This window comes from Anas acuta, chromosome Z, assembly GCF_963932015.1.
Source record: "Anas acuta chromosome Z, bAnaAcu1.1, whole genome shotgun sequence".
Taxonomy (NCBI): domain Eukaryota; kingdom Metazoa; phylum Chordata; class Aves; order Anseriformes; family Anatidae; genus Anas; species Anas acuta.
In genome coordinates this window covers 71634741-71653099 of record NC_089017.1, presented here as the reverse complement: position 1 = coordinate 71653099, position 18359 = coordinate 71634741, and the positions used below count along the sequence as shown (strand labels likewise).

Sequence of the window (18359 nt, the reverse complement as noted above, 5' to 3'; positions counted from 1 at the left end):
ATTGAAGCTGCATACACATGTACAATGCCATCAGCTAAAAAACAGAATGCAACTGTAAAAATCACATCAATTTGCATCACAGATTCTGTAAAATGGATACAAAAAATACTATGATATGCTACAAAAGCCTGTAAAAACCCTTCCCTCAAATCAAAGGAGATTCCACCTTTGGACACAGCAGAATGCATTAAACTTTTTCAGCTGACTACACTGTACATGGCATTGTTAATTGCTACAGACTAATGGAATGTTAAAATAATCTAGTGCTTCGTTTAGGACTAGTAATGCATGGAATGGAAGCTGTGAAATTAAAATGCTTGTTTCACAGATAGCTGAAGTTAAATCAGTGATGTGGAAATATTAAATAAGAAAACTGGAACATAACAATCGCGAATCTTAATAGGAAAGCAACAGTTTCATACCATTCTTACATAGAAATTAATTTCACCTGAAAACATATCTATAAAACTTTTCTAATCATTTGTATCTATACATAAAACTCTTCTGTTCATTTTTTAATGGATAGAAAAATAGACCTACCAATACTTAGTAAGTTGCTGTCTAGATAAAACTTGACCTTTGCATGCTTCAGTGATCCAGGAAGAACCTCCAGTATATTCTAAGGGTGTTACACCAGTGTGTTATGATAAACTGTCCATTGTGGTGGACTGCAGGTCTAAAAGGCAAAATCTTACCTGTATCATTGCCTGTGATTTGAATAACATACAATCTTATGTCAGTTCCACTATCAGGGTGTGCAGTAGAAGGAGACACCTCTTGAGGTTGTAAAGCCTCTGTGGCCTCCTCCTTCACTGTGGGTGGTGCAGTAGGTCGTGCAACTGCAGTAGCAGTTGATGACGTGAAATATTCCTTATCAATTTCTGGTTCTACCATCTTCCCTGTCAGATCATCTTCAGCAGTGGCTTTACTGGGAGAAATAGATTCCTCAATTATTACGATGTCACTGCTGGTTACCTCCTCCTCTTCTTCAGGAATGATACGTGGTGACTTTTGAGAAACAAAAGGTTGGGATGCTGATGTAGGCTGAATTTTGCCTACTGTGCTAATAGAAGATGTAGTTATATCACTGAGAATTGTTGTCTTCTCTGTTGCACTAGCTGAAAATGTAACTGGTTTGACTTCTTCTGGTTCTTCTGATATTCCTGAACCTTCCAGAGTCTGATTTGGAGAAGCTCCCAAAGTCAGAACAGTAACACTTCCTGCAGTAGAGCGACCTGTGGGCATCGTATCGGGAGGCAGCACAGAACCCCAGCTCCCTACACCTCTCTCTTCTTCTATGGTGGGGGTTCCTCTGCTTTCGTACGTTCTTGCTTGTGTACCAGCTGTTACAGGCATCTCTTCAGTGATCTTCTCTTCTTGATCAGTAGCAGTCTCAGCCTGGGGAGTCACAGTGGGATGCAGGGACCTGGTGCTAGTTTCAACAGGTCCCAGAACTCTTCCATATTCTGTGAGCTTTACTGCTGGCACTGATACTTCCGTTGCTATATATGTCTCATCATAGGCTGAACCTGTTTCGTCATGTTTTTCCTGAATGGTTGTTTGAGATGATTCAGATCCTGTCGTCGTCTTTTGTTCATGCATTTGGACAGATGTCATAGAAAAGGTAGACTCCGTGGCAGTATCTGTTTCTTGATCTTGATCTTTCGTGGTGAGTTCCTTTGGGAACACTTCACTATCTTTTGCAGTTGTATCTGTTGCTTCTGTATGAATGCTACCATCAAAAGGAGTCTGATCCGTAACTTGTATATCTCTAATGACCTCACTATCTACAGTAACTGGAACTAGGGAAGCATTGTGTTCTTTCTTTGTCTCCACCTCTGTTACTTCTGTAAACATAAATGATTCCTGTGTCCCTCCAAATCCAGCTGATGTTGTTCCTTCTCTGTCTTGAAGTGTTGCCAGTGATTCCTCTTCAGTCGATGTCTCAACACCTGTCTGACCTTCCTCTGTCACTGTGTGTTTTGAGACCCCTGTCATAGAGACTTCTTCAGCAGGTGTCACTACTGATTTCTCAGTAGCCTTTGTTTGTTCTACTTCTGGGGTAGGAATGGATGTTTTCAAAACATACCCTGATGTTTCATCTCCTTTGTACTCGGTCACCTCCATGACTGTGGGCACAGCACTTGGTAATACAGTACCACTTGAGGAGCTAAAAGGTATTCTTGTTGCACTGCTTTCATCCACCGATATTTTAGATACTGTGGTCATTTCTAAATCTAAAGAGCCGCTTGTGTGGAAGACATCTGTAGTACCTTTACTCTGATCAAAATCAGCTGAAACAGTTTCTTCATCACTTTTTGTTTCCATGCTTGTCTCAGGTTCATCTGTTGCTGCTGACACTGTAGCTCCTGGATGCTTTGTATAGTCTGTCGTTTGCCCTGAAGATGACGTAGGCTCCATTCCAGAGATACCGTCTTCTGTATCTAACTCAGTAATTCTCTTAGTATAAGAGGACTCCTCTGTCATATAACCCTGATCTTTATCTGTCTGCAGCCATGTGCCAGAACCTGGAGGAGCATATGTGAACTTCTCACTTGCAAAACGTTCTTCAGATTCTGCTGTAACAGAAGCAGGAACAACAGTAGTGACATAAGGGACCTTAGTATCTATTGTTCTAATTTCTGGCTCCTTTGTCTTTTCCTGCTTTTCTAAAACATCTGATCCTTCTGTTTGCTGAGATGAATGAATAACAGAAGTGACGCCTTCTCCAAACTTCTGCGGGGAAATGGTACTTCCTGAGAAAGCAGTGGGTTTGGATCCTGTGTGGTTGGCAGTCAATACAGAAAAGGATAAAGGCATTCCAGCTGACACAGTGTGCTGCACATCTTTTAAGTCCTCTCTGCTTCCTTCAGCTGACGCCTCGTTATCAAGCGCAGTTGCAGAAGAACTAAATTTAATGAATGGAGTTGACTCATCTGCTGTAGAAGATTGTCCAGTGGTTACTGCAAGCTCATCTATGAGTGTCTCTGATACAGCAGGCACCTCTGACTCTGGGACGCTACCAGTAGCTCTATCAGGCATAACGGTGTACATGCTCTCTCTGCCCTCCCCCTCTGTAGTAAGATCATACTGATCAGTGAATAAAGCTTTAGGGATTACAACGGTTGTGAGTTTCTTGTCAGATTTTGCTTCCATTGATTTTTTTGTGGGTTCTTTTGTTGAGTGGGCACTCAGATACATATTCGCTTTAGTTAGTGAAACTGAAGTCCCTGTTCTGGGAAACTCTCTCTGAGAAGTCGGTACCAAGCTATCTGTAGCTGTCATCACAGGACCCACTTCTATTTGTTCAGTCTGATTATCAGAATCATGTTTTTGTGTGTCTCCTGTTTCAATATCTTCCCACGAACCAGTGGAACTCTTAGCTACAGCTGTGCTATCCTGAAAAATTACAGAGGTCAAGAAAGCGTCCTCAGTGCTTTCAGACCTACCTTGTTCCTCGGGCAATTCTGCTTCAGAGTAAGTGTGCTCCAGTTCCAAAGCTGCAGATGTGCTCTCTGTTAGCCTAGGTGAAACATCATATTCAGTCCTTCCCAGTGTATCGTAAGGGCTTATTTTGCCATCTGTGACAGTCTGAGGTAGAAGGGTGGTTAACTTAATGTTCTCCATAAGCACCTCCATTTCCCTTTTCTCCTCAGTCACATCAGTAGTCATTTCTGTATCTTCTTCAGTCTCTGCGGTTGTTTGCTCCCAAGCAGGGGCCTTTGTTTTGGTGACAGACGCTTCAGTAATCGAAGTCTCAAAAGCAGGAGGTTTAACAGTGACTTTAGCAGATGATGGTTTCTCACTGTCAGTTTTCAGAGCTGTGACCTGCTTAATGGTTGTAGGCTCTGTTACGATTTTTTTACCTTAAAAAAAAAAAAAGAAAAGAAAAAAAATGTTAAGGAACTGTTCAGTAAGAACATAAATAACATCTTAATTCAGTTTGCATGTTCCTAATAAAATGTTACACTGAGAAATAATATAAGGGTAAAAAACTTTAGACAACTGTTGAGCATATAACAGAGCTTTGAATGACAACATAAAGGACCATATTAAAAAGCTGCAGGACATCTAACTTAATGCTAGATGAAATGAGAACAGGAGCTGTATTCTGTTTAGTCATTGTTTATGTAATTACCCCTAGAAGTCCTAATACTACACAAGTATCCATGAAATAGCTAAGTACTTACCAAGGAATGTAAAAGTTTATTACACAATGTCATGAATGAGTGGTACTGTAAATCTGGGGTTTTCTTCAAAGATTTCTTTACCATACAACTCAAATGCATAAAGAGAGTAAAATACCACTTTAGTTTATTTTCAGCACATAATTACAAATCATAAAAATGAACCCTCACAGGAGTGAGAACATGCTTAAGCAACAGGAACAAACATGCCATCAGAAAATCCTGTATTAAAATGCCACAAAAGCTGCTGCCCTGTTTTTAAATTACACAGAGAAATTTAGATTATGGGTAAAGGTGAGAACACTAAACCATAGGACCATAAACTTAATACTGTAATGATGTTGATCTCTGGAAAACACTTCAAAGATATGCATCTGAACCTCCTCCACAGAGAAAAGTACTTCTTGGGGAGTGTTGAACATGAAAAGACAGCGTTGAATCTTCTGAATTATAGGAGCAGAAAGGGTGTCACTATGATAGATAGCTAACAAGACACAAAGAAAGTAAAATCTTTCCAGTGAAGCAAAGTATGATGGTTTGAAGAATCCTGTTACCCATCCAATGTCTTTTCCTGATACAGATTTCCACCCTAGTGGAAGAAGAAATGCATCCCACTCCAAATTCTGATATTGGATTTAAAACTCCTGAAAAAGGTGAGTTTGTGCTCAGAAAACAAGATTAATTCAGGAAAATCCCAAGGTGGAAACATCTTTCCCTCTTTCAGTTCTTCCAAATCAGTCATCTTCAGAAGGGCAATGGGTATGGACAAGTGGAAGATGCAAATGTCAAAGATCAGTGCTGTCAATTGCCAAGTGACTGAGAGTCAGGAGCCTTACATGGATGACAGTTAAAAGCAAAATATGGCACTTTAAATCACACTGAGTATATGAAGAATGCATTAAACTGATTGTGTGTAAGAGAACTAACTGCTTACCAGAGACAGACACAACTATATGTAAAGCATCTTTCAAAAGAAGATATTGTTGAATATGTATTTGAGCAATAAGAAATTTATTCCTCTAAAATGCAGAAATCAAATCAGATACAGTGTTTTATGAGACAATCCTGAAGCCAAGGGCTCCTTACTATTGCTGTGAAATACTAAAGGAGATAGGAAACTCTGCCTGGTATGAATACTAGTCTGTTATTGGGGAAAAGCGCATTCTGAAATTGGATTTTTACTGCCTGGCATACAGGGATGAAGATGTTCTGGATAATGCAGCAGTCTCTGACGTGGAAGCTATGTAATGCTGGGCAAAGTAAAGGAGTTAATAGTATGCACAAATAACAGAGCATAAACAAAGGAAAAAAAAATAGGAAGGCTCAGCTGAAGGCATATATTTTTAAAAGAGTTTATGCTCAAGCATACCCAGTATGTATGCACAGATCAGTTACTTTCACACAACCATGCCTAATTGGGTGGTTCTTTGATATTGTAGATATGGATTCTGCATGCTTAAGTTAGGGACAGACAAATATTTGTTCAGTTTCACACACCAAACTTTGAAAGTGCCACCTTTGCAAGAGTGCTATTTGATTTACCCTGGCCTAGACAGAAGCAGCTTGCCAGATGCTGTCTGCTTAGGATTTCTAGAACAGGTGGATTTACAGAGCAGTGAAATGAGGAAAAACAACTTTCCTGAAAGAGCAGTGAAAGTGAAAAGGAAATTGTGAGGCTAGAAATGTATGACATCGCTGCTTTTAAAAGTGGTAGTTTTATTTGCCAGCAGAAAAAGGAATGGATTTTTTCCCTACCATATGTCAGATCTTTCTTGTGCATGCATGTGGCATTATAAAGGAGATTCAGCTACTTATATATATATATACATATTATTTATTTATTTACTTACTTATTTATTTTGTACTTTAAAGCACTGAGTTGAACAAGAATGAGTGAAGTTCTTGAAATCCCACTAAGTAAAGCACAGCCTTAACAACAGTGGTTTTTGAGTCTTGGATTTCTACAACCTGAAGTGCCTGCTTATCATTGCTCATGTGTTATTTGAGTGTGAGACAGTGTTCACATAATTGAAAGTTTAAACAGTACTGTGCCTTACACTGCTTTTCATTGCTGAGTGCACCGGGTTGGTTTAAGCCACAGGGTTTCACCTCAAAAGCAGGGAGTGATAAATAGGTTAGCACTGCTTTGCTGAGTGGCTACTCTTCTACAGAAGAATCCACAGGTTTGTCTTACAGCTCTTCTTTATGGAAAGGTGGGAAGCAGGCAGCATATAGTCCTGTATCATCTTTTCTAAGCACACAATGGGTTTCCCTAATGCAGACCAAATTTGCCTTCCAGCCAACATTATTTACTCATTCAGTGTCCATTTACCATATTTCAAGGGATGATGAACATTACTTTTCAAAAGAATATTGGTATCTAATACTATTCAACAAAGCTACACAAAAATGAGGGCATGAATAAATATTTTACAATCTGTGAAGAAAAAGGTAATTTTATTTCCTCACTGCTGGGAAATTGTGTACACTTACAACCATTTAAATAATTTCTCAATCTCTTGGAAATATTTGATAGACCTAAAAGTTCACAGGTGTATGCCTAAGATACAGTTAGTTGTTCATATGTCATTATCTGCTAATTACTTGATAAAATAGGTGTATGCATTAATGGAGTTAGTCTGACCAAATACCAAGTGCATTTGATTCAGTAAATATTAATTCATATATTGGTTTAAGAAAAGTATGTATGTATTTTAAAGTGTTTATCAATAAGCAACCAAATCTCTTCTATGCAAGCAGACAGGCAATTGCCAGTATGCAAAGAGCAGTTCTGGTTCCTATCTACTTAAGCACCCCTAAAACTGCCTCATCATAAATATGATATATAAGGCTTTTGATAAACATCATTCAGGTTTTTCATCTTTTTTGAGCAGATCAAAAAAGATGCTTCTTCATGGAGAAATCTATCAATGTTCTTCTTTTTTTTTTTTTTTATTGTGAGAAAAGAGAAAAGCAAAGACAAGGTTGCCTTTTTAATAGGCTGGTCATCAGTTTGAACTGTTGTCCTCTCCACCCAGATGTTTTGTATTACCGTACTCCTTGCATCATGCACGCAATATGCTATCTCCTTTGTCATTCTTCTGATACAAGACATGAGGCAAATTTTCCTAATAAAATTCATGAACGTATTAGAAGCAAGAAAGCAAATTATCTCACCAACAGCTGCTCATATCAGACTATCATGTAGGTTTTTAATCTATTTCTTTTATATTAAACAGCCTGAATGAAGTTGGTTTTAGATGTAGTATATGGTTTTACAGAGATACTACATATTTTCATTCTCTGTTTATTTATTTTATGTTTTCACCGTGCAGCATTTTTTTTCCTTTTCTCTCCCACCATTGTTTAACTAAGGATTTAAAATAATGGAGCAATATTAAAGCTTAATATCTTTTCAATATTTTCAGGAAATCACACTGCACTACTTCATATATGGTTTGACTTTGCAATTACCAAACAAGGATTTTAATATGTTCTGTGCTGTTTAATAATAATTTCAGGATATCTGGGTATACTTTCTGGAGGAGAAAATGCTTACTTTAAAGATTACATATATGTATTATAACTTTTATATATACACTTTCAGCATAATCAATTCCACAAAATGTTAACCATGTGTCTAAAAAGAACCACTTGAGCAGTTCCTTTGCACTCAGAAAAATTGCTTGTGTGTTTACATTTAGGAATGTACTTAGGAACCTGGGTGAACATAGTCCCTACAAATAGGAAAAAAAAAAAAAAAAAAAAAAAAAAGAGAGAGATTATTTTGAGTCATTGCCAACATTCAAAACAATTAAAAAATGTTTTAAATCACAACAAGTCCTGGAAATACTGAATTCTTTCTGTGGATTCTAGCAGCCAAAATAAACTCTTCCAAAATATCACTAGTGTTGAAAGAGTCCAAATTAATGGTTCAATATCTTCCACTCACTTTTAGCATGATGTCTACACTAGCAAGCTGATTCGTTTGTTTCATTTTAATATACTGTTACATGTCCATTCCTGTTTGCTGCTTTATTAAGTTTGTTCTGGGTGCCTGTCCCTTCCCTTCTACCAGCCCTGGTGGAGAGGACAGCTTTCAAAGTTCCCATGTCTCTGCAAGCTATGCCAGCTGGAGTTTAACTTACTGGACAAGCCTAAGAGTAAGACCAGATCAAAACAATAAAAAATAAAAACTGGTCTTCTGGGTTACAGACTGAGCCAGAAATTTGTCATTTTTATACTTACTCGGTACCCTCTCTCTTGTTCATTTCAGGAAGCAGAAGGGCAGACAGGGGATGTGGAGTTTTGTTCATTTCACATGGGATGTGTGAGACCATAAGGAGGCTTCAACATCTGATACTGCAGATGTATAGTTTCCCCATAACTCCAGGCACATACTCCCACTTACCTACACTGTGTTTTGACATCAAAACATGAGCCAAATATAATTAAAAAAAAAAAAAAAGAAAAATCCAAATGCAGTATCCTTTATCATTTTGCACAAAATATGTGCAAAACCAGAGAGACTAAATGGCATTTTTTAAAAAGAGTAATAATAATTAAAATAAATAGCTAGCCAGCAGTCTAACTAATTTGCAAGAAAAACTTAAAAACAAAAAGAAAGATTATGCATCTTCTTCATAGTACTGGCTACGGTTCCTTTCTGCCAGCTAAGAAAACAGCGAAGGCAGCAGCACTATGAGATCAGTGATCACAAATCCTGTTAAATGAAACCACTTGCTATTTCATAACATCTGAAGTCAGATGGTTAAAGGGGGAAGGATGTTATCTCCTAGTTTCCCCAGATGTAAGTGTTGTTCTGTGAACAAATTATAACCTGCCTATCTACAAAGAACAATAGCAGAAAGCATTTCTCTTTCATGTTATTCATCATGAAACTGAAAAAGAAGACAAAATACAGGTGAGTCTCCTTAGTCAGCTCTTCCTAATGAAATATGTGTCCCAGCACCAAATAGAAGCAATGATCTTTGTCTTCTGAATGCAGTAATAATAATAAATGATGGAAGAATGAAGAGAGCTGAGGTTGTCATTTGGTCAGGAACTGACACCAAAGATCTTGCTGCTTTGCTCTCCCCACCTATTGTGAAAGGAGACAAATTACCCATGTGTCCCATGAGTTACACAGTTCCCACAGCAGTGAGCACAGATAATAAAGAGCAAAGACAATTTATTTTTCCTCCACTTAAATACTAAAGAGTGGATCTTTTACCTCTTCCCTTTGTTGCTCCTCATCCCACCCTTGCTTCCTGGTCCTCTGAGCGATCTGAGGGAATGAAAGGAAAATGCCTGCCACCATGTCCCCTTTTCTCCACCCTTTCCCTGAGTTCACAGTGGTTGCCCTCAGGGACTGCTCTCCAGGAACCCACCTGTGAAATCACTCAGGGAACTGCATGTTCACTTTCTCTGACAAAAAGCACATCCCTCTGAAGCTATACCTCCTGAGCAACCTAAGGGCTGCAGCTGGATCAGTTTTAGAGGTCTTGGTCTAGGGGGCTGACTGATAAACCAAGTTCTCTGTCCTCATGCTTCACACCATGCCACCACCTCCTCCTCCTTCTATGGGCCAGGTACTAGTGAAGTGTGTGGCACAAGTTGAGGCCTTCTTGTCCATTTTCAGCATGGCCTGCATGGCTTCTCACAATTCCTCCACCATGTGAACGTGGCAGGGTGGGATAAGAAACACGCTAGAAGCTGTTATTGCGCACAGCCTTTGGGATGTCTGCCTGTTGCTACAGACCCTGCAGAGAGCTTTGGGAATGTATTCCTCCTGCACCTGGTCCAACTTATTTCTGGAGATCTCTGCAGCTATGTAGGTCTCATTAAGCACATGTGAGAGAAGAACAGAAATTCACCACCTCAGCAAAATAATAAAAGCCAGAGAACTGTGTGTAGATAAGACCTCACCTTTACTGAGAGGAAATGGAAGCATAAGCTGAGCCAACAGCCTTGTATACTGACCATAGGGTCAGTGCCATCCCATTCAAATGCTTGCCTTTCAAAGGTATTTTGACCATCCTGATATTAGACTGAGCTGTGAAGTGGTGGAGGATGCTGGCTTTAATATTCTCACTACTCTACTGTGCTTCTCCTAAGATGAACTTTTTTAAAAAATACTTTTCCTCAGATTTACAGTACTGTTTACGGAGTATCACCATGCCTAATGTCTCCAGCATTCTGCAGTCTTTCTCAAACTGATCAAAAATGCACAGATATGCCTTAATATTGTCCCCGACATCAGGCTGGAAAAAATCTTCTAATCCAGGAAATAGCTGGGATATGTAGCTACCGACGGTTGCTGTGGAGAAGGATAGATCTGCCTAGTTATTCAAAGTTTTCCAAATTAAGTCACATGCAGCAAAAGAGAGGACAACAATTTTTCTGCCAGCTTTTGAGCTATGCCTAAAAATTTTATCCTTTCTGCTGCCGTACAAGTCATGCTCATTCGATGTTTCTGGGCAACAGTTTGTGCTTATGGTGGCTCATGCTGGAGGACTTTTTCCCCACTTCAAGAGCCTGCATAGCAAAACACTGCTTTCAAGTCACCTTAGGTTACAAAACCCCACATCCTAGTGAGAATTGGCAAGAAACAGGGGGTTCAGTTTGAAGATGTTATGGGGTGGGCAGACGAGAGGCTTTCACAGAGACAATTATTTTACCCTTTTGTCTTGCAAAGTCCTAGACTGTAGTGTATTACAAAGGCTGTTGTTTCCTTTGCCTCCTTTGTGAAAATGCACTCTGATTTTGAGCATCAGACAGACAAAGCAGCAAACAAGCTGGCCCCCAGTCATGAGCAGCAGACGACTCAAAGCCCCTCTTAATGAGGCTGTATTAGAGCAATCTAAACAGCATGGACCCCATTTGTGGATGACCACATGCAGTATCTGTCTCTGAACTGGAATTTTCTAATCTCCAGCTAGAATGAAATCATACATAAAGAGAAATGGCAAAGGTGCATGAAAAAGAAAGTTGAAATGAAAGAGCAAATCTGAAACAAAATGGTCAGTCCAGAGAAATGACTCCAAAATGGTAGATACATGTTTTGAGTCAAGCAAAAAATGTTTCAATGAGAGGTTCTCCAAAATCAATACAGGTCCATGGAAGTATTCAGCTTTAATAAAACAGTGCTTCTCAGCAAAACACAGATTTATTTTTCAAAACTTCAACCATTTCTCTGTATGTAGTTCATCTAGTTCAGTTCTGTTGTAAGTATGTAAGACAAAAGCCATATATATATTGCTTTGCATTTCTGTGCATTCCTGGAGCACAATTTTTCTACAGATACTGTAGTACAAAATGCCTAATCCAACATCTGTTGAAGTCCATGGCAAGATTTATCCTGATGAATTTAACCTGATGAGATGTGGGGTAGGATAGGTGACAGGATTAAATAGCATATAGCTCTATGCAGCAGCTAAACATTAAGTAGGTACCCATTAAAAATGAAGTATTCTTTGCTGAATCTGTTTTATTCTCTTATAAATAAAAACCAGTGTTCCACGACTGTTCTTCTACCTTTAATTCTTCTTTTTTTTTTTTTTTTAAACTGTGACTAGAAGTCCTGTATTTTTACACTTGAAAAACTTTTCCTCTGATGATGAAGGCCATCCATGGAGGCCAAGGAGCTTCAAGTATTTAATCATGTGTCCAACCAGAAAGTTTTTCAAGCCTCATCGGATACATGATTAGGTACCTCTTAGAAAAAAAAAAAAAAAAAAAAGGAATTAAGAAGTCTGGCAAAAGTCATGGAGGGATGAGATGAAACACACGGATAATGTTTCAGAAACTCAGGGCCATGTGGTTTCTATAGAGTCAAAAAATCTGTGATCAAAGTGAAGAAGGTTTTTATTTTTTAACAAGATTTTTAGATTTTAAATCATGTATTATTATCATGGGCCATTTTTATTTTCCAAAAGTCAAGACACTTTGCACAGTGTAGCTTTGTAACCAGAAAACAGCTGACATTAAAATGCTGAATTTAAGCATACAGTTAAATGTTGTCCAGATTGGCTGTTTTGTTGAAATTAGTGCCTGCCTACTGTTTTTAATTTACTGCTCCAGTTACTGTTTTTTAATATATTTTGACCACTATGACTCCTTTTTAAAAGTAATTCAGATTTTCAAAACACTGACTGAGGTCTCTTTTAACTGCAATTTAAAATTAGTGTTTTTTGATTTTCCATCAAAGAGACTTTAAATCACAAGATAGATAGGAGTGAAGATCTTAAGGAGGGCTGAAGAAAAACCCTTTCTTACCTGCAAGATTAAACTTTGTAATGGTTAAAACAGATGCCTGCTCTGCCACAGACCTATTCCTTCAGAATACATGTAAATTTGAGTGCTAGACTCATCCCTTCTAGGGCTGTGTGGCATTTGCTTTGGTGGCCTTACTCAGGGAGTATAGTCTTACTCAGCACGAGTAAAAGCACCAAGAGTAGGCCTTTAATCACTGCCACTGCACTTCAAAAGAAACACACAGCATGTGGCCAGAGCACTCGAAGCTGGGTCAATGGGAACTTCTCTGGCTTTCACACAGGAGGCAGAGGAAACCGTACAGGGACGCTGTAAAAACTGAGGTCAGTGCATGAACATCTGTGCTGCAGACCCTCAGCACTGGTGCTACCTGGATAGCTAGCTTCGACCTTCCTCATCAACAGAGGCACTCATTGTTTTTCCTTTCAGCAGACCATAAATGCATGTAGACACCTCCCTCTTTTATTCTTTTTCAGCCACAGAAGTGTTCTGCTGGTATGATTGGGTACTCAGGTGATGAGGAAAGTACAATGGTGTAATGTGAGACACCTAATGACCACAGAAAGAGCTATCGGCACTGCATTGAAAATAACTGTAAAGAATCAGGGTCTTGGAGAGGACTGTTTTGCCACTGTAGGAACCACTGCATAAAACTTCATATTGAGTTAAAAAAAGTCAGAGCCGACAGAGGATTTCATGTGTTATGTTACTACACTGAAATACTGAAATATTGGGAAGAAATTGAGAATACTGGAAATACTGAATATTGGGAAGTGATAGAGAAAACTTCTGGATAAAAGAAGACTTGAAACAAGGACCTAAAATTAAAGCTAAACTGCCTTTTTTTTTTTTTTTTTAATCCCTCTTTCTCTGCCCCAGAAAAGGGAGAGGGTGGCTCGCTCTGCAGTCACTGTTCAGACAGCTGTCTGAGACGTGAAAGACCAAGATGCTAGGCAGTGCATCTCATTACTCACCACATGCATAAATCTTATACCAAAAGCAATGAAGAATTATAGCGGGTTGCTGTGAGATCCCGAGTACCTTCTGAGAAGGAGAGAGAAAGTTATCAAAAAATTCAGAAATGTATGGCAGACAGGCATTCTGAAGGAGGGCATATGGTACAGCGTTGCACTTCTGTATTTCCTTGCACAAAAGGAGGTGTATTTGGCAAAACCTGAGTCATCTAACAAGCAGCATTTAATTAAGTCTGGTGTAATGTTGATTGCAATCAAAATTGCTAGAGAGCAAGCATGGCCTCTACTAAATTATGTTGGTTCTGTTTCCTTTTTTTTTTTTTCTTTTCTTGTAAAATGATCCATAATCATAGTCTGTCTAATTCTTGGGTTGCAAACTGATGAAATATTTATTTTCTGGGTAACAAGGGCAACAGTTTGCAGAAAGAGTGATTCTTAACAAGGATGTTTTTAGGACAAATGGTATGTTACTAATTTACATGTATTATTTTTTTAAGTAAAACCCTCTGAAAGTATATTGAAAAGGTACATGTTGTTTGGAAGGGGTGAAATTCACTCACACTAGTATGTTGAAAATTTGGAATTTGTCCTACCTACATACTAGATTACAGGCAAACCACAAAGTCCCCCTACTTTGCCTTTTAGATGGTCTGATGAATGACGTCCCCTTTAGTCAATTTTACCCACAACACTTACAAATAATCATAGACAATTTTGGGAATGGACAGAAGGAGTGATTTGACAAAATTATGTTCTGCAGATTAAAGCAAACACTCCTGAATTTAATCAGTCCTTACTCCTTCATGCAGTTCCTTTGGTGTCCACTAGGACTACTTCCACTATTTCCACATGCAAAGTTTTGCAACATTTTTTTTTTCCAACAAGCAATAAAGAACACAAAATAATAATTTAAAATATTGCAGGTAAGAATGTGTGAGAACAGTCAGAGCATAACATTACACCAGATGTCAGGATTTGTTCTTAGACGGTAAGGTTTGGTCATAAATGAGCCTTCAAAGCCAGAGTTGGAAATATCTGTGGCTGCAGTTCGCTCATCATCCACAAAAATGGGGACAGTACACAATGCACATTTCAAGCATTTGTGACTGATAAAACAAGTCACAGGACTGAGCCCCCTACAAATTCTATTTTCTTAGTTAAAGACCAACTCAACACAAGTTGCCTTCACTCCTTAATGCCAATAGTACCATTTGCAACCAAAGGAACTTCATCAGAGAGGCCTCCAGGGAAATTCTCGAGTAGTCCAACCTCCTTATGCTGCTGAGGAGGCTGCAAGTCCTCGAATGTTTAGCTGGGAAGACACACTCTAATCTAGATGTGACCCACCTTCCAATAGAATCAGTGTCCTCTTGCATCAGGAACAGTCCTGTGATGGAAGGGATCTTAAAGGACAGAAACAAGGTGATGGGTTCCTCTGCTAATAGACACAGTTAGCTGGTCTGTGATATTTGAAAGGCCTACACAGCAGCCCACAAGTTGCACATCATGATATGCATGGAAAAGTTATCTGGAGGTGTAGGAGAAGTGGAGCTGTAAGTAGTCATCACTAATGACAGAAGGAAATGTAGGAGGGATGTTCTGCAGGAGGCTGGGCAGATGGGGCCAGGACCACCATGGTGCCATAAGAAGCATGGTCAGTTCCATGAAGGCCTAAGAGACAGGCAGGGATCTACAACTATAATGCAGAGGTAAGATGATGTTATAAGGAAGAGAAGCTCAGCTTTACTAGAAGCTGGTGAACCTTCTGGGACAAATGGAACCTGTTCAAGAAGTAGCTGCACCATAATAGCAGAGCCAGGCTGCTAGTATAGAAGATGGAAGAGGTTACAATGCAATATTTAACCCCAAAGACAAAGGAAAGCTGACGGGCATGGAGGAGGTCTGGATTAGATTGATGCAATCTACTATGTGGATGTGGTAAATACTTGACATGTCTCTGAAAATACCAGGAGGAACAGAAGTGGCAGTAAGAAAGGCAATTTAGAGCAGTGCTGGTTGACCAACACATGAAACATTAGGTGAGTAATTATAACTACTTTAGAAGCCTATATATGGTGCGGCAAAATGTCTTGAATCCAATGATAGCCCCCAGTTCACTGGCATCTCAGAGACCTAAAAAAGGCCTGGCTTGTACACACTCTGTAAACAGCCTGTCTTACTGCCATCACTGGAAGTAGAGTATCAGGCTAGATGATAACCATTTATCTGGTCAAGTACATTTCTTCAGTTCTCATGTTCATTGGGTTTACACAGAAGAAACCAGGGTGCAATCAGGCACTGAATTATGTATTCCACAGTCTCAGGCTGATTGTGGATACGGTGTGTCACTCCACATAAGTACAACAGTACCCAGGCTGGAATCTTACCTTAAAATTTTGCCTCAATCTGCCAATGTTACTTTAGGACATTTGTTTTAATTTGGCTTTTCTCTATTTTTTTTCAAAGCCATACTGATAAAACAAATTTTAAAGACTGATGTGCACCGCAAGAACTGAAACAAAACATATATTAAATGCTTTTCAGGGTTAGAGTGGTGAGTGTACTGAAAATTATAACTAAAAAAAAGCTTACGTTCATAGCAGTAGGCATCAAACTTGCTATCTGGGTAAGGAAAGCCTGTTTGGTTCTCATAGCGATACAGGGTTCTCACCCCAAGTAAACCTCCACCACACTGGGGCCTAGCCACCGAGGCAGGGTAACGAACACTTCCATCCGCCAGCCAGCCGTAATCACACTGGTCAAAGCCATTCCTCCAGGCAACATACAGGTTTCCAACAGAAGCAAGGACACCATCTCGTTTCCGACACAACTCTTTAGCTTCCTCAAAGGTGAGCTTCTCAGGAACGGAAACATGAACCACTTCATCTAGAGGAAGAAAAAAATAACAAAGAATGAGCATCAAATTCCATGATCAAGTCAACTTAGCTTCCCTCCTCCTGTCCTGTAAGTTTGCTTTCAAATTTTGCTTGATCAGTTTTTTGCTTACCCTTTTGCTCAAAAAAGCAGATATTCAGAAAATTAAAAGTCTCAGATTTCATTATGAAAATGTGCCTACCTCAAAGTACAATTATTTTTATACAAACATTATGCAATGAGTTACATTGTGGTTGGAGATTGGGTCCCTTCCCCAGTCTCTAGGCAGAGGTAACAGGAGCCTGGAAGCTCCTCTGTGACCTCTGTTGGAGTAGACTTTGTGACTCAACTATGCTAATTAAATCCAGTCCAACAGATTTTACTTTCTCAGTAAAACAAATCCTTTACATCTGCAAGTCTTTTACCTCACCTTTTTAGTCATCACTAGAATCTCACTTGAGACACACACACAAAGCAAATGCTCTTCACTGCTGCTCCGCAGCAGCTTCGAATGTTGTATTTACATCAGTCTTGACCTTGCCCCATAGGGAACACAGGTGAGGGAATGCACTAGGCAAGCTGTGTGCACAAAGCCCTTTTTGTGTGAAAAGCTGAATTAATCTAGACTGCCCCTAGTATAATTTAGTTTCCATGGAACAGTAATTTGAAAATAATAACTTCTCAGTTGGAAACTGAAAGAAAACAAATAGCATGTCAAGTATTCTACTTCAAAGTCAAATTGCCATTATGCAGTTGGATCTGTTGCCTTGTTCACCCAAACACTATAAATGAAATCAAGGCTCTGATGTCTGTGCCCTGGGAATGAAGTAGTAAGCTGACTCCTTTCTAGTTTTTATTCAGGCTTCAGACCTAAAATCAATGCGTTCAGCTGTAGAAACAGAGCAAATTCAAAATATTTGTTACCAGACAGTACTTCTCTTCCCCACCCCTTGTACGGTGGACCAGAACACAATGGACAGCACTGCTAATTCACACTGGACATGCAATCTGCCATACCTCAGCAGTTGTCTCAGGGTAACCTAGCAAAAGGCAGACAGACTACATCACCCCAAGCACTTTCATTCACTTCAATATTACACTTGTTTCGAGCTTGAAAGGAATGCAAGCGTGAAAGGAGGCAACGTGCCAATTTTCTTTTTCCTCCTAGGTAGAAACTCTGATTTGTTATTACAGCTGTAATATCAATTCCACCGGGTAAGTTTCTTTATGCATGCTGTAGGGAGTGTCCAACTTAGAGGTAAAGTACTGTAGCTACTGAGGGACAGAGCATGTCTATAAGGCACACTTTAAGGTAAGGAAAGTGAAGAATCATTCACCTCTCAGAAGTGCCAGAGTGCTTCATTCAGCTCTCCAGACAATAAAGACAATGCACTTTTTTATTAAACACTTCTGCAGAAGACAGCTTTTTCTGCATCAAGGGGCAGATCTGGTATTATGGCCAATAAAGAATGGTGGATGCAGCTATCCCACAACACCATCCCCATGGCAAATACCATGAAACAGTGGAGCACAGAAAGACCACTCTAAAGCAGCCCCTTCTGTTCTGACGACTCTTCAGCCATGCAACAGTTGTGGTGTATATGGAAATTAGTAATTAAAATTGTTGCAAATAAAAAGCAGATAATATCAATCCAGGTAGACAACAAAATAAGACAAGGGAAACAATGTATTTTATAGGTTTTCTCCCAATAAATATGATGCATCAAAAAGAAAATAATGTCAAAAAATCCCACAGCATTCTTCCTGGGAGAAACTTACTGAAGACAGAAAAACAGGTAAACGGTGCAAGATTAAAAACAAGCAAATTTTCCATCAACTAATCTGGATCACTTCCTCCAAATGAAATATCATTGAAGTTGCAGATATTTAATCCTCTGAGATGATACCTGCAACTTGTTAAAGCAAGGAAACTTCGCGAGCAGTTTTGTCTTGCTATGAGATTTCAAAACACAGAGTTCAAACTGTACTTTTGTAGAGTATTTTGCAGAGAACTTACCTATCCAAATTGCACAAGCAGATTTTTAAACAG

At 39.2% G+C, this 18359-nt stretch overlaps 1 protein-coding gene across 4 annotated transcripts in view; it reads right to left on the bottom strand.

Annotated features, from left to right (window-relative positions):
• The window catches only part of VCAN (versican), a 114925-nt gene that overhangs the window by 56677 nt on the left and 39889 nt on the right, over positions 1-18359 (bottom strand). For 3 of the 4 annotated variants that reach the window (XM_068667656.1, XM_068667654.1, XM_068667655.1), the window contains 2 exons: positions 16028-16321; positions 696-3866 (listed from right to left, as the gene is read on the bottom strand). In XM_068667656.1, the coding sequence (XP_068523757.1) occupies positions 696-3866; positions 16028-16321 (3465 nt within the window). The remainder of the gene's footprint in view (positions 1-695; positions 3867-16027; positions 16322-18359) is intronic. The other variant, XM_068667657.1, reaches the window with a different exon arrangement.